General features: G+C 47.0%; 1 protein-coding gene across 1 annotated transcript in view; it reads right to left on the bottom strand.

The window, feature by feature from the left end:
* Nucleotides 1–725: 725 nt before the first annotated feature.
* The window catches only part of MAML1 (mastermind like transcriptional coactivator 1), a gene marked incomplete at its 5' end in the record, with an annotated part of 46017 nt that continues 33404 nt past the window's right edge, over nt 726–13338 (bottom strand). The window contains 4 exons of the mRNA XM_082652412.1: nt 726–4250; nt 6124–6220; nt 8133–8372; nt 10594–12006. Coding sequence (XP_082508538.1) covers nt 3271–4250; nt 6124–6220; nt 8133–8372; nt 10594–12006 — 2730 coding nt within the window. The 3' untranslated portion in view covers nt 726–3270. The remainder of the gene's footprint in view (nt 4251–6123; nt 6221–8132; nt 8373–10593; nt 12007–13338) is intronic.

A 13338-nucleotide genomic window follows, 5' to 3' on the forward strand; every position in this document is an offset into this window, starting at 1 on the left:
ACCCCACGCCAAACAACACACACATTCTGTGCATTCTCAGCCAAGACTTCATGAGTCTTGTGTTCTTCCCTTTACTGTGCCTTATATACATGGCTATGTTAGGCTTCATTAGAGTAATTAAACCTTTCAATTCCATCACATGACAGGCTTCCTCCCTGAAGGGTGCTCTTTCCTGCCCTTCTAAGAGCTCCAGCTTCTCTAGGTCTGACCCGCTTCCAGCCTATGGCTGAGGTGAGAGGTCACTGAGAAGACTTGCCTTCCAGGTTCCCGGTGTGGCTTCTGTCATCATTTGATGCCCCTTCACAGTGTGACACTGACAAGAGTGAGTGGGTGAACATGCCAGAGCACACACTTTCTTACAATAAAAAAGAAAACGAAACAAGACCTAGAGAACTGCACTGACAGTAAATCTAAGGGTTTAAGTAAAACATCTGAACTGCTAAGGATCTAAAGTATCCCTTAAGTCCAACTTCCCTCACATTAGACGTAAGGGCATGGATGAGGTCTAGAGAGGGGAGAGACCGGTGGCCCTGGGCAATGTCAGTGCTAATTTCCCATGTATCACCAAAAAACAAACCAAACACCCCCACCACCAATGTGCATTAAGAAAGCAGCTAAATCACAAAGGAAATCAACTACCAAACAAAGCAGCTGTGTACTGGTCCACCTCCTGCCTGTGGCACAGCCATGTGAATTGAAATACATGGGCAGTTTCCATACTAGCAAAATACTTTTATTATTTTATAATGATAAAACAGGAAAGTAAAGATTTCTTTTTGGTGTATACCAGAGTTAAGGGAAGTAGAAGAATAAGGGAATTAATAGGACTTTTATGTACTTTGATGACAGTAAAAAGTTAACAATACCAACTGTTTGACATAAAACTTATAGCCCCCAAAACACATATATAAAGGATCATAGTTTTAAAATCTATAAAAGTAAAAAATATACAGTCAGAAGCTCTAACGCTTATTCCATCTTTAATATAAAATTGTAAACATTTATTTACACAAAGCAAGTGTGTATAACAAAAGTCCAAGCACCCTTTTCTTTTGAGTCATGGCTCCTGGAAGATGGGGATTTGCACTGAAGTGGAGTTGTCTCCTTCCCTGACTACCCAAAAACCAGATTCATAAATAAAGCCACAGGCAGCTCCCTGGGGGGACTCCAAGCATCACATTTTATTGCTCTGACACTGCAGCAAGTGAGAAGCCTGCTGTCTGTCTAGGTGGCCCCAGGACTAAGGCAGGGGCAGCCCTCCTCACACGGGGGAGGCAGAGGCGCGAGCGCCCAGGGATAGAGGTGAGCAGCAGCCAGAGGGAGACCAGGAGAGGAGCAAGGACCCACCACCAGCCTTCTGCCCGCTATTTTTGGTAGAAAACCCGCTGAAGTCACCCTCTTCCCCTTCAGATTGGGGAACTCACTCAGAGGGTGGAGTCTTCACTGGCTTTATGATTCATTCCCTTCTTTGAGAGTTATATTCAGTGACTGGGGAAGGCAGGGAGGGTGTTTAAAGGGGAAATGGCCCAAACACCACCCATGGTGGCAAATGGCTATTAGAGAAGAAGATCTGAGGGTCCAAGTACCCCCATGAAAGGCACTGCTGGTGCAAAATAATTACCAATGTGTGTACAACCCTTTGTCCCCTCAAAGCCACTCAAGCTGGTTGTGTGAATATTTTCCTTGGCTCAATTCTTTACATATGATACTCCTTGAATTATCCATTCTGAGGCTCCAGGGAAATAAAAATGGGGTTGTGGTTTCGCCAGAGACCACTCTGTATATACGCCACTCTTTTCAGTGTACTATTTTCTCTCCGACACCCCATTTAAAAGGGTCTCACCTTGTGCTTACCATGTTGCTTTCGTTACATCGAAGTGCTCTGTCTTCATTTCCCACAAACAGCCCACAGGTTGTTGTGGACTCTTAGCTTAGTCAAGACCTAAAAAGTCATAGACCTTAAGAGAGAAATCCATTTGAATCTTTAGAAAGGATGTATTAGTGTTACAAAGCAATTCTCTTTAAAAAGTGCAAGTCATCTGACAAGGGAGTGGCAGAAGTAGTAAAACAAAGTGGAATTCCTTCCTCTGGCCCAGCCTGCGTCCTCCCTGCCAAACGGGGCACACCTATTTTTCTCCTTCCCACAAACCTTTGCTTTCTGGGGAAGGGATACCCAGCTCCTTACTATGCTAGGCTTCCCTAGGGAATTCTAATGACTCTTTCTTTTTCTCTCCAATCCAGTAAATCAGTGGCTTAAGGAGTTTTTCCATTTGGGCTGGAGAGAGAAAGAAGGGGAGGCAGAAAGAAAGGTTATGGGAAATGAAGACAGGGTGCAGGAAAGACATCTGTTCATAACTCGACAATGATCACCTTCCTAACACATTAAAGATGAGTTTTCGGAGAAACTGCAAAAAGAGAAACAACAAAAGAGGACAGAGGAATCCCAATTGTTTCATTTCAGCATTTGGCCTGGGGGCCGCCTGGGGTCTTGCTACCAACACATGGGAGGAAGGGATTCCTCAGCCCACATCCTCCTAAATGCCAGCCTGGAAGAACAGCATTCTGGGAGAAGGAGGAGCTGCTGGAAAGACCAGATCTGTGTCACTAACTCTGCTTTCTCATGGCATCCTGTTCCTTTTTGGCACATGCAGTCACAGCCTGCACTTACGGAAATGATTTTCCAGTGAGCCTCCCTTTGCCCTGAAAGCTGACAAAGAGCAGGAATAAAAAAGGCTCTTAATCAAAAGGAAACCCTAAGTTTCCAATGCCACTTATCAATTTAAACCACCACCTACCCTAATCTGTTTTAAAACCTTAAAAAAATTTAAAATCTTTTCTATGCTACAAATTGCAAATAGTTCTGCTATAAAGTTTCAACAAAAATTTGTCCCAAAATTGGGGCAAGTGGAGAAATCTTGGATTAAGTCAACATGATAGCATAGATTTTTATAAGCCTGACATCGTGGGGTTTCACTGTTGGTTTTTTGGTCATTTGGATAGAAAACCACCTGCAGAACCCTGTCCTGCTGTCCCAAAACCAGATAACGACGCCAGCAGATGGGGTGGGGCCAGCCCAACATACCACAACTGCTGGCTGGGAGCCCTGGGCCCCACAGAGCCTGGGAGGACCAGGCCTCAGCCCCATGGCTCTAGCTCTACCTGCCCAGCTCCCTGGGCTGTGGGCTTTTGGTCCAAAGTAGTTGCTCTTTCTTGAATTTGAGAAGAAAAATATAGGCTGTATGAACACTGAAAACACCACAAATCCTCCTGTTACTGAGGCCCTAGAAGGTCGTCCAAATCATTCATCCACTCCTCCGAAGTCCTGTTCTTCAGCAGGGAGTCGATCAGGTCGGCATCTCCGGCCATGCTGGCCAGCCCGCTGCTACCTGGCTGCCCACTGTAGGCAAAGGGCAGTTCTTGGCCTGCGGTCCGCACAGGGTAGGCTTGGGTGCAGTGTAGCCCTGCCCGGCCGCCCACTGTTGGGGCGGGGCTCTGGCTGAAGGCCCCCAGCTCAGGCCCAGCTGGGCTCAGGCCCGGCAAGGCCTGCTGTGGGGCTCCCTGGGGAGGTGCTGGGGCAGGGGCACTGGTCCTCTGCTGTGTGCTCACAGGGGGCAGCATGGACCCTGCTGCAGCTGCTGAGCTCATGGGGGCCATAGGCCTGCTGGGCATCGCCTGGGAGAACTGTGGGCTGGACATTTTCAGGTGGGCCTGCTGCATGTGGAAACTGGAAGCTGCAGTGAAGGGACTTACGGAGTTGTTCCCTGGGGTTTGGCCACTCAGGTTCGGCATTCCCTGATGTTGCCATGTGGAATTCTGGCCTCCCATGGTTGCCGATACCCTTGGGACCTGTGGCTTAGTTAAACCAGAGTTCAGGGTCCCCTTATTGTGCTGTTGGGAGATACCCGAGTTCCCCAGAGAGTTCTGCCCATAGGCAGCTGAAACCGAGGTGTTCGGGCCCACACCGGTCTGCCGTGGAATGTGGGCATGTCCATTGGTGGCCTGTGGCGGGGGCTGGGCAACTCTCTGGGTCATACCAGAAGCCATGCCATAGAGGCTGCCCTGTGGCATGCTTTGCGAGCCAGTGAACTGAGCCACACCCCGGTCCTGCTGGCCTGAGCTTGAAGGGAGAGAGGAAACCGAAGTGTGTCCAGGACCCATTGGTATCAGATTCCCAGCCTGAGGGAACACTCGAGGACAGCTGGAGTTAGATGGACCCAAGTTGTTCATGCCAGGCATGGCAGAAGAGGACCCTAGAAGACAGAGAAAATTCTGTCAACTAAGCTAGCATTTCTTCACCACCACTATGGAGATACCTCCAAGACCCATGCTGCAGCTGCTATCCCACAGGCCTGAAAGGCAAAATCAGAACACCAGATACCTCATGATCAGTGGAACCTCAAAGAGAACCCTGGGGGCAAAGGTTTCCCACAGGGTGGAATGGAGGCCGGTCTGGAGCAAAAAGGAGATTAAGACAGGCACAGAGGAAGGGGCAAACTCTATGGCTAGAATGTGGGGAGAGTATCTAGAGATAAAAGGAAGAGATGGTCCCGGCCAGATTCAGAAGAGCTGCAGCCACCATAGGAGGGGACAGGGTTGCAAAGCCAAAGGGTAACTGGACTGTGACTCTGGTTTAGACCTAGCTCGGCAGGGACTGTCAGGATCACTTAGATGAGGCCCACACAGTGTGGCACTGCAGGGCGGTGAAGGGAGGAAGGAGTCTGGACTGAAATCAGAAGATATTTACTGAGCACCTGCTCTGTGGTAGGTTCTGTGCTGGGGAGACAGCACGGAATGGGACAGAGAGGTCCTGTCCTCAGGGAACTTGCTATTTGGGACTCTGTCTTAAGCAGTGGATGCATGGTGACAGCCCTGACTGAGATTTTTTTTTGTTGGTAGGTGAGCGATTGTTCAGGGGTTGGCCATAACTGAGTACACTTTGTTTCTCCTCTTCCTCTCTCCATCAGCACCTAAACTAAAAACTGAGTTGAAGACAAAAGGGAAATGCTGAAACAGTCCACTTCTGTACCACTGATAGCCCACAACAACATCAGATGGGATGAAGGCAGGAAAGCTGGCCAAGACCCAGGCTTCTGAGATGCCCACAGACTTCAACCCCTGGTCCCTGTTAGCACAAGCATAAAACCCCACTTAAGGGCTTTCCTGGTGGCGCAGTGGTTGAGAGTCCGTCTGCCGATGCAGGGGACACAGGTTCGTGCCCTGGTCCGGGAGGATCCCACATGCCACGGAGCGGCTGGGCCCGTGAGCCATGGCTGCTGAGCCTGCGTGTCCGGAGCCTGTGCTCCGCAACGGGAGAGGCCACAACAGTGAGAGGCCTGCGTACTGCAAAAACAACAACAACAACAACAAAAAAACCCACTTAAGTCTCCTCTGGAATGCACAGCTGTGGTCAACTTCTCTGGGACACTTTATAACGAGAATCACTGACCAAGAGAAGCACAGGTTTCGAAGATATTCCAAGAGCTAGGAAGGCAGGTATGGCCTAGATTTTACTGCATTTGTCAACTGAAATCTCTATTTCTGGAGCAACAGCCTGAGCAATGGCGGTCAGGTTCCCTCACATATCTGAGACAAGACAGCTGAGACCTCAGAATGCTTCCTGCCCCTTTCTGGCCAACTGTCTGCTGCTGATACTGCCACCCGTGACACCAATATGAGCAGACAAGAAGAAAGAAAAGAAGCAAAAGGCCATACAAGTGCACTAAGTCTCTCCTTATCTGGAAAATAGGAGAGGGTCATTTTTTGAACAGACACATAATGCTAGAAGCAAAGAACTCTCTTAAGAATTACAGAAGCCACTTCTTACTGATAAGACATCTTCCAACTACAGATGATTTTGCCTCAAAAGATTATACAGCCAGGGACCCAGCCAAAGCACTTAGCCAAAGTAGTCTGCCTCTGTGACTTTCTTCTCCTGACCTGTAGAGTAACCAGAACGCTAGGCTCCTTATGCAGAATGGAGTTACAGGAGCATATACATCCATTTAGCATCTATAGCATAAAACTGGGCAGACAGCAGGAACTCAGCATGAGTGGGACAGACTACCTGCTCTGTCCAGTGCCTGCCTTCCCTTGCCCCACTCCACTGCCTCAGACACTCCTCACCTGTGAACTGTCCAACCTGTTGTGGGAAGGTGCTCTGTGTTGGGTCTTGGTACTGGGGTGGCGGGCGGGTCAGATGGCGCTGAAACTGTTGCTTCTCCTAGAAAATGCCAAGAACAACAGAAAATTACAAGACCCACATAAAACAACAAAGCGATTAGAGAAAAGTAAACTGTCCAAGTTTGTTACTCAGAGGGACTCCTATGGAGATAATGCTCGTAATCTCATTTGGGGGGCTCTTAATAAACTGTAGTATGAGACAGAAGGATGGGGCAATGATTTAAAAAAAAAAAAAAGGTGATGTATCAGTTAAAAGAAAAAAGAATGGCAGACCAGGGAAATGCAAATCAAAGCCACAATAAGATAGATACCACTTCACACCTACTAGGATGGCTAGAATCAAAAAGATAGATAAGTGTGTCAAGGATGTGGAGAAACTGGCCCCCTCATACACTGCTGTGGGAACGTAAAACGGTGCAGCTGCTTTGGAAAACAGTTTGGCAGTTTCTCAAAAGGTTAAACTAAAGAGTTACCATATGACCCAACAATTCCATCCCTGGGTGTATACTCAAGAGGACTGAAAACCTATGTCCACAGAAAGGGGAAACAACCCAAACGTCTATAAACTGATGAACAGATAAATAAAATGCAGCATATTCATATAATGGAATATATTCAGCCACAGAAAGGAGTGAAGTACGGATACATCCTACAATATGGTTGAATCTTGAATGCATTTTATATGAAATGTCCAGAATAGGTAAATCTATACAGATAAAAAGTAGATTAGTGGTGCCCTAGGCTTGGGAAGATGGGGGAACAACTTTTAATGGGTAACTAAAATAGGAGAGGGTCATTTTTTGAACAGACACATAATGCTAGAAGCAAAGAACTTTCTTAAGAAAGTTAACCCAACTGCACACCCAACTGCATGTGACACAACTATTGTCACACAAGTGTTAAAAAGTATCAATGGATCTATATATATATGTCTTTTATAGATATAGAAGACAATCCAGGACACACTGTGTAGTAAGAAAAGCAAGTGCTAACTTTGAGGAAGTCCGGGAACACTCTGTGTTTGTTTACTGTACAAGCCCTAGCCATGAGAAGGCTTCCAGTGGGGACACATTTTAGAACATATTTGAATGTGAGTAGAAATGCAAATAATGATCATCATAGAATGGTACTTGACCATTCTCCACCCTACAAAGCCATGTGATTCTGCCAGGCTTGAGTGTCTTGACTAAATAACCTGTTTCTTTTAGGTAATGTTCTAAAAGTGGCTGTGGTGATGGTTTGTATAACTCTATGAATAAACTAAAAACTATTTGAATAATACACTTTAAATGGGTGGATTGTATGTCATGTGAATTACATCCCAATAAAGCTGTTATTTAAAAAATGGCAGAATTGAGGCAGTAATGTGGGCTTTAAAGTCATCCTCAATCAACTTTATTCTCTGGGTAGCTAGTTCTCTTATGTCTTAAGGATGTAATTTAAAGTCCTGAGAACTCCTGTAACCTTGGTACCTGAACACTACATTTGGTGACCAAGTGGGTGAACTGCAGGACTGGGAGCGGGCTTGTCAGTCCTGATTCTTGAACCCCAGGACCTCAGGGATGTCTTCATTTCCCCGCTTTATGTTCTCCCTTATAGCAATCTCTACCTTTACAAAAAAGCTGGATCCCACAGCAAACTGGTGGACCAAGTGAGCTCAGTGCTTTGGTAGCTGCTGACAAGGGACATGGAAAAATGTTCCTAACACATACAGTTTTAGCCACAGATTCGGCCTTCATTAATCCCCACTAAGTGACATAAAGCTGCTCTGACACAGGCTACCACTGTCTGAGAAACGTCACACTCCTGTTTCAAGGATACTCTAATACCGGGCATATAAACAATCACAAATCCACATACATACACACTGGAGCTTGTAGCCACTGCAGTGACTTGGGAGGCAGGAAAACATGGGCAGGGATGGTGGGGTTTTCTTCCACCTTTCCCTTTACCTGTTCTGCCAGAAGGTGCTGTTGCCTTTGCAAAAACTGCTGTTGTTGCAAATGCTTTTGTTGCTGCTCCCTCTGTTTCTGTTGGTCCAAAAGCAACTGATGCTGCTTCATTACAGCTGCCTGCTGCTGGTTACTGAGAAAGGAGGTGCTACTGTGAGTGCTGGCTACGGACACGGCAGGTGGCTGAGTCCCCACACTGGCAGCCTGGGTTGGTACAGGGACGCTGGGAGGGTTCTGGTCCTGTCAACACAGAAAAGGGGGTCTCAAGTCAGGTGGGACACACTGAAGACTATAAGCCCTGATCAGAGAAGATGAGCTGCATCCAGTGAAAACCTGGCTCAAGGCTCTCTCTTGAAGCCTCTTCTTCCCTGCAGGCGACTCCAGTGAAACCACCCTCCAGGGCGGGGCTGGAGACCAATAGCACTAACACCTGAGTATCCAGGCATGGCAATGAACAGTCACTAGCTGCATGTTAGGTTTGTTTCCTATGATTCACCAGTGGCAAAGGTGTGATTTTACATTTAAGCTCGTATATTTGTATACATAGTTCCAGTGGCAACTGTAGCTTATAAATGCTCCCTTACTGGAATGCATGGGTGTGGATAGGCCCCCAGAGGAGGAACTTCTGAGGGGCTCTGGTCGATGGAGATGCTACATTCTGAGTGTGCAAACCTTGGGCCCCTGGTGGCTGGGCTGTCCCTGAACCTCCTGAAATTATATGGTTTGTCCACATGTGTACAGCATTTTCCTGGGAAGAGACTGCTTGACTTTTGTCAGATACTCATGCTCAAAAAATACTGAGTACCAATGAGAATTTTAATGGATAGTCTCTATTAATACCTGGACCTAAAGTGAGAGTCATGTCAAAGGTTACCACAATATTACCCCAACATCATTACTTACCTTTAAAAGAAAAGGAAAAATTTTAACTCATACAGGAAAAAGGCAAAAAGCAATTATCATTTGAACAAATTCAACTTTTTGAGCTTTTACCCAGTCCTTATTTATTTGTTTGCATGTATGTATGTATGTATGTATGTATGTATTTGGCTGCACTGGGTCTTAGTTGGGGCATGCGGGATCTAGTTCCCTGACCAGAGATCGAACCTGGGCCCCCTGCATTGGGAGTGTGGAGTCTTAACCACTGGACCACCAGGGAAGTCCCTCATTTGTATATTTAATCTTTTTACAAGATTCTAATCTTAGAGTAGACAGATTCTGAAATAATCTCCTCACTCCAATCACCAGAAGCTTATGGACTACAAGAGTGCCTTGTGAGGTGCAAAGTACTACTGAAATGGCAGACATCACTGTGCCGCTCTTTCTTTAGGATGCTCTCAGTGGCTGAAATAATTAGAAGTATGAATGTTTACACATGCATTCTTCTGCTGACAGATGCTTAGACTGCTTCCAGTTTTTGGCTATTAGAAATAATCATGCAATTAGTATCTTGTATGTAACTTTCTTCCTTTTTTTGGATTATTTCTTGCGGGGGTATATAATATGTCAATGCTTACGAACATTTTTATGGCTTATGAAAAATACGAAAAGTCAAATTACTTTCCAAAAGCATTGTGCCCATTTACATACCCTCACTACTATCTGAACATGTCAATTTCCTCATGGTATTACTAGCATTTAATTTTTTAAATTTTAGAGTGTGCTACAAATAGACTGCAGGCTTACAGTAGTGAAAGAAAGGAGGCAATGCAATACACCCAACTGCATGTGACACAACTATTGTCACACAAGTGTTAAAAAGTATCAATGGATCTATATATATATATGTCTTTTATAGATATAGAAGACAATCCAGGACACACTGTGTAGTAAGAAAAGCAAGTGCTAACTTTGAGGAAGTCCGGGAACACTCTGTTTGTTTACTGTACAAGCCCTAGCCATGAGAAGGCTTCCAGTGGGGACACATTTTAGAACATATTTGAATGTGAGTAGAAATGCAAATAATGATCATCATAGAATGGTACTTGACCATTCTCCACCCTACAAAGCCATGTGATTCTGCCAGGCTTGAGTGTCTTGACTAAATAACCTGTTAGGAAGCAGCACTCACCTAAATGTTATAAGCTTACTAAAACTTATGGTATTTTGAACACACATGTTTGAAAAGTGGTATAAAAAAAAAAGCAGAGCCTCTAAGGTCATTAAATGTGATCTTGCCACAAATAACTTAAGTTGTATGGCATGAAAGAGACACTAGACCAAGTGCAGGGGATTCCTCAAATGAGTATACAGTTAAAACCAAGTTACACTAGGGAATTTTACCCTATTTTTGTTTATTAAGAATCAATCCTCGTTTGCTTGGTCAATTTTCACTCCCAAGGGAGTCAAAGGACTAAAGTACCAGCTCCCTCCCTCCCTTTGTTCCACAACTACCTGGGACCTGGTAACCACACTAGGATGGATGTGGATGCAGAGTAACAGAGTAAAGCCCCGTGCTCACCTGGCTAGGTGGAACCAGTGATCGGAAGGGCAAATTTCCTGGCTTTGGTTTCATTAGAAATAAGGAGTTCTGCTCGTTGTTCAGATGAGACAGCTGCTGGGGAAGATAAGCCATCAGGGCTGGCTTGCTCTGGCCAGCCCCAGGGCCGCCTTGCCCACAGTCTGCTTTGTAGTGAGAAAGGGGTTTGGTGTTGCCGTAGTCCAGCACGGATCCTTGGTTAGCCACGGGATTCTGATTCAAGTTACTTGGTGGCTGGTGACTCAGCAGGTTCACATGGCTGGGCTGGAGGTAGGGGCCTCCTGGCCGAGGGGAGCTCTTGTTCACACTGGGTATCATGAGCAGTTTGGAGCTAGTGAAGTCTTGCTTGTAACCGGGAGGGCTGGCAGGTTTTTCCATGGAGTAAGGGACATTTAAGGGACTGTGGGAGGGGCCTGTCTGCTGCCACGTGGACATCTGGCCTGGAGCTGGTGCTGGGGCAGCCTGCTGTGGGTTCTGGAGCATCTGCTCACGCTTCTGCTTGGCAGCGATCTGCTGGAGTTGGTGGGCAGAGGACAGCTCTGAGCTCCCGCCTGGGCCCTGGCTAGGCAACACCACACTGGAGAGGGCTCTTTGTGCATTCTGGGCTTGGGCTGATGCTGACATCAGGTTGGGACTGGGATTGTCCACCCCAGGCTGACCAGAGGTGTGGAACAGGGGCTGAGAGCCCCCTAGGCTGGGTGAATCTGTGCTCACAGGGCCAGATGAAGGCCCCATAAAGGTCTGTCCTGCAGACCCAGCCCTCACTTGTGGAGAGCCTAACTGTTCTTGTTCAAAGGCTGCTGGAGAGAATTCTGTTTTAATATTAATGTCCTGTGCCAAGGGGGTCTGTGTGGCAGAACCAGAAGACTCTGGATCCTTCTTCTCTTCAAAGTCCTCATTAAATAGATCCTTCATGTCTTCATCAGGCACTGACCTGTTCAGCTCCTCGATGAGCTCCTTCCACTCCTGCTCATTAAGGTTGAGGTCAGGCATGAGGTTGCTTTGAGATATGGAGCCTCCGGCCCCTGTGATCATGCAAGGCAGGTCGTCCACGGGCTCCTGCTTCAGTTCTTTATTCAGGCTCAGGGGAAATGACTCACTGGGGTTGCTGCCTCCATTCAAGTGGAGGCTCGAGTCTGCCAGACACTTCTTGTTGATGGAGTCCAGCCCCAGTGAATGCTTCCCGCTGGCCTGTAGGGCCTCTGTGCCAGGCTTGTCAGGCTGACCAAGGGGGGAGGCTGGAGGCAGGCCATTGGAAGAGACGGCAACTCCCAGAGGGGCCTCCCGGCGGGTCTTCTTATGCCCAGGAAAGAAGTCTCCATAGCCATTCTGTTGATCACCATTCTGAGGGGATGTGGCACTATCGAGATTCCTCTTCACTGTATCATGGAGATGCTGAAAAACAAGAAAAAGAGTGACTTATATATACACCACGTATGAGTCCCGTCTGCTTCTCATGGTGACTTAAACCAGGGGCCTGTATCCCTGCAGTGCTCTCCTGCCGATTTTGCTTGCCCAGTTTACAACTCTCACTTCTGGGAACACACCCCCATTCCCCCTCCAGGGTTGTCTCTGCCTCTTCCTCTCTTGTGGCCTTGCCTGAGTGAAGACTAGCTCAGCTGTGGGAAAGTAATCCGGCTGCAGTCAATGTGTCAGTCCCTGGACTCTTGCAGCTCTTTTTGCAGGACACAAGCCTGATGCAGCCCACAGTCGTCTAATCTGAGGGTGTGACTGAGAATGGAGCTAATGAGAAAGAGCCAAAGGATACATATACATTCTTGAGGACATCATTTGCATCCCGGATCTAGGTTATACACGAGACCAGCCATCCCCCTGGACTTTTCACTTACGGGAACCAATAAATTCCTCCTTGTGTTTAAGCTGGTTTAACTTGGATTTCTGTTGCCTTCAGCTAAAGGAGACTGGGCTAGTATAGGCTCTTTTTCAGGCCTTGTTGGGGGCTGATCACAAGCTCCAGGCCTCCATCTTGGTGCACAGGCATTTTCATGCCCTTCCTCATCTTTCTAGGTGCCCTTGCCCGGCTCCACCCCTTGTCTCCAGGCTAGGCTGCTTCCTCATATGCCTTACAGGCCTCTGCCTTTTGGCTTCTGTCCCAATCTGCTCCCCACCAACCGTGAGCATCTTCTAATCCCCTGCACCCAGTCACCAGCCCTCCCAAACCCTGCCACTTCTTAACAAGACCATTAATTTGAACACAGTCATGTCTGTCTGGCAGTTACTTACTTCCCCATGTTCTCCTCAACTGGATTTGTTCAACTAACCTTATCAAGAGTCTACCGTGTGTCAGGGACAAGTGCTGTGGGGATATCAAGACAAATGAGGTGGTCCCTGCTCTTCATGGGCTTCCAGTCTTCTAGGATATGGGACATACATGGACATGGCTACAGAATAAGACAAACACCATATGCAAGCCGTAGAGCAATAAGCACCCTGAGAGTTCAAGGGCAGGAGTTTCATGGAGAGAACATGACAGGGAAGAGAAGAGGTGGTATCTTTCTGTTATTTCCCAGCCTCGTTTTCAGCTACCAGGACACAACTCTTCCACTAACAGAGGCACCTGCACTCAGCCTCTATACATGTCTGCTCCTTTCCTATGTTTACTTCTGTTACATTTTTGTCCTTTATCCCCCACTCTCAATTCCAACCTCCCCACCAACCACTGGCCCTAAGCATTTATACTGTGCTATTTACAACATTCCAATTAAC

Source organism: Grampus griseus (genome assembly GCF_964374135.1).
Source record: "Grampus griseus genome assembly, chromosome: 3".
NCBI lineage: Eukaryota > Metazoa > Chordata > Mammalia > Artiodactyla > Delphinidae > Grampus > Grampus griseus.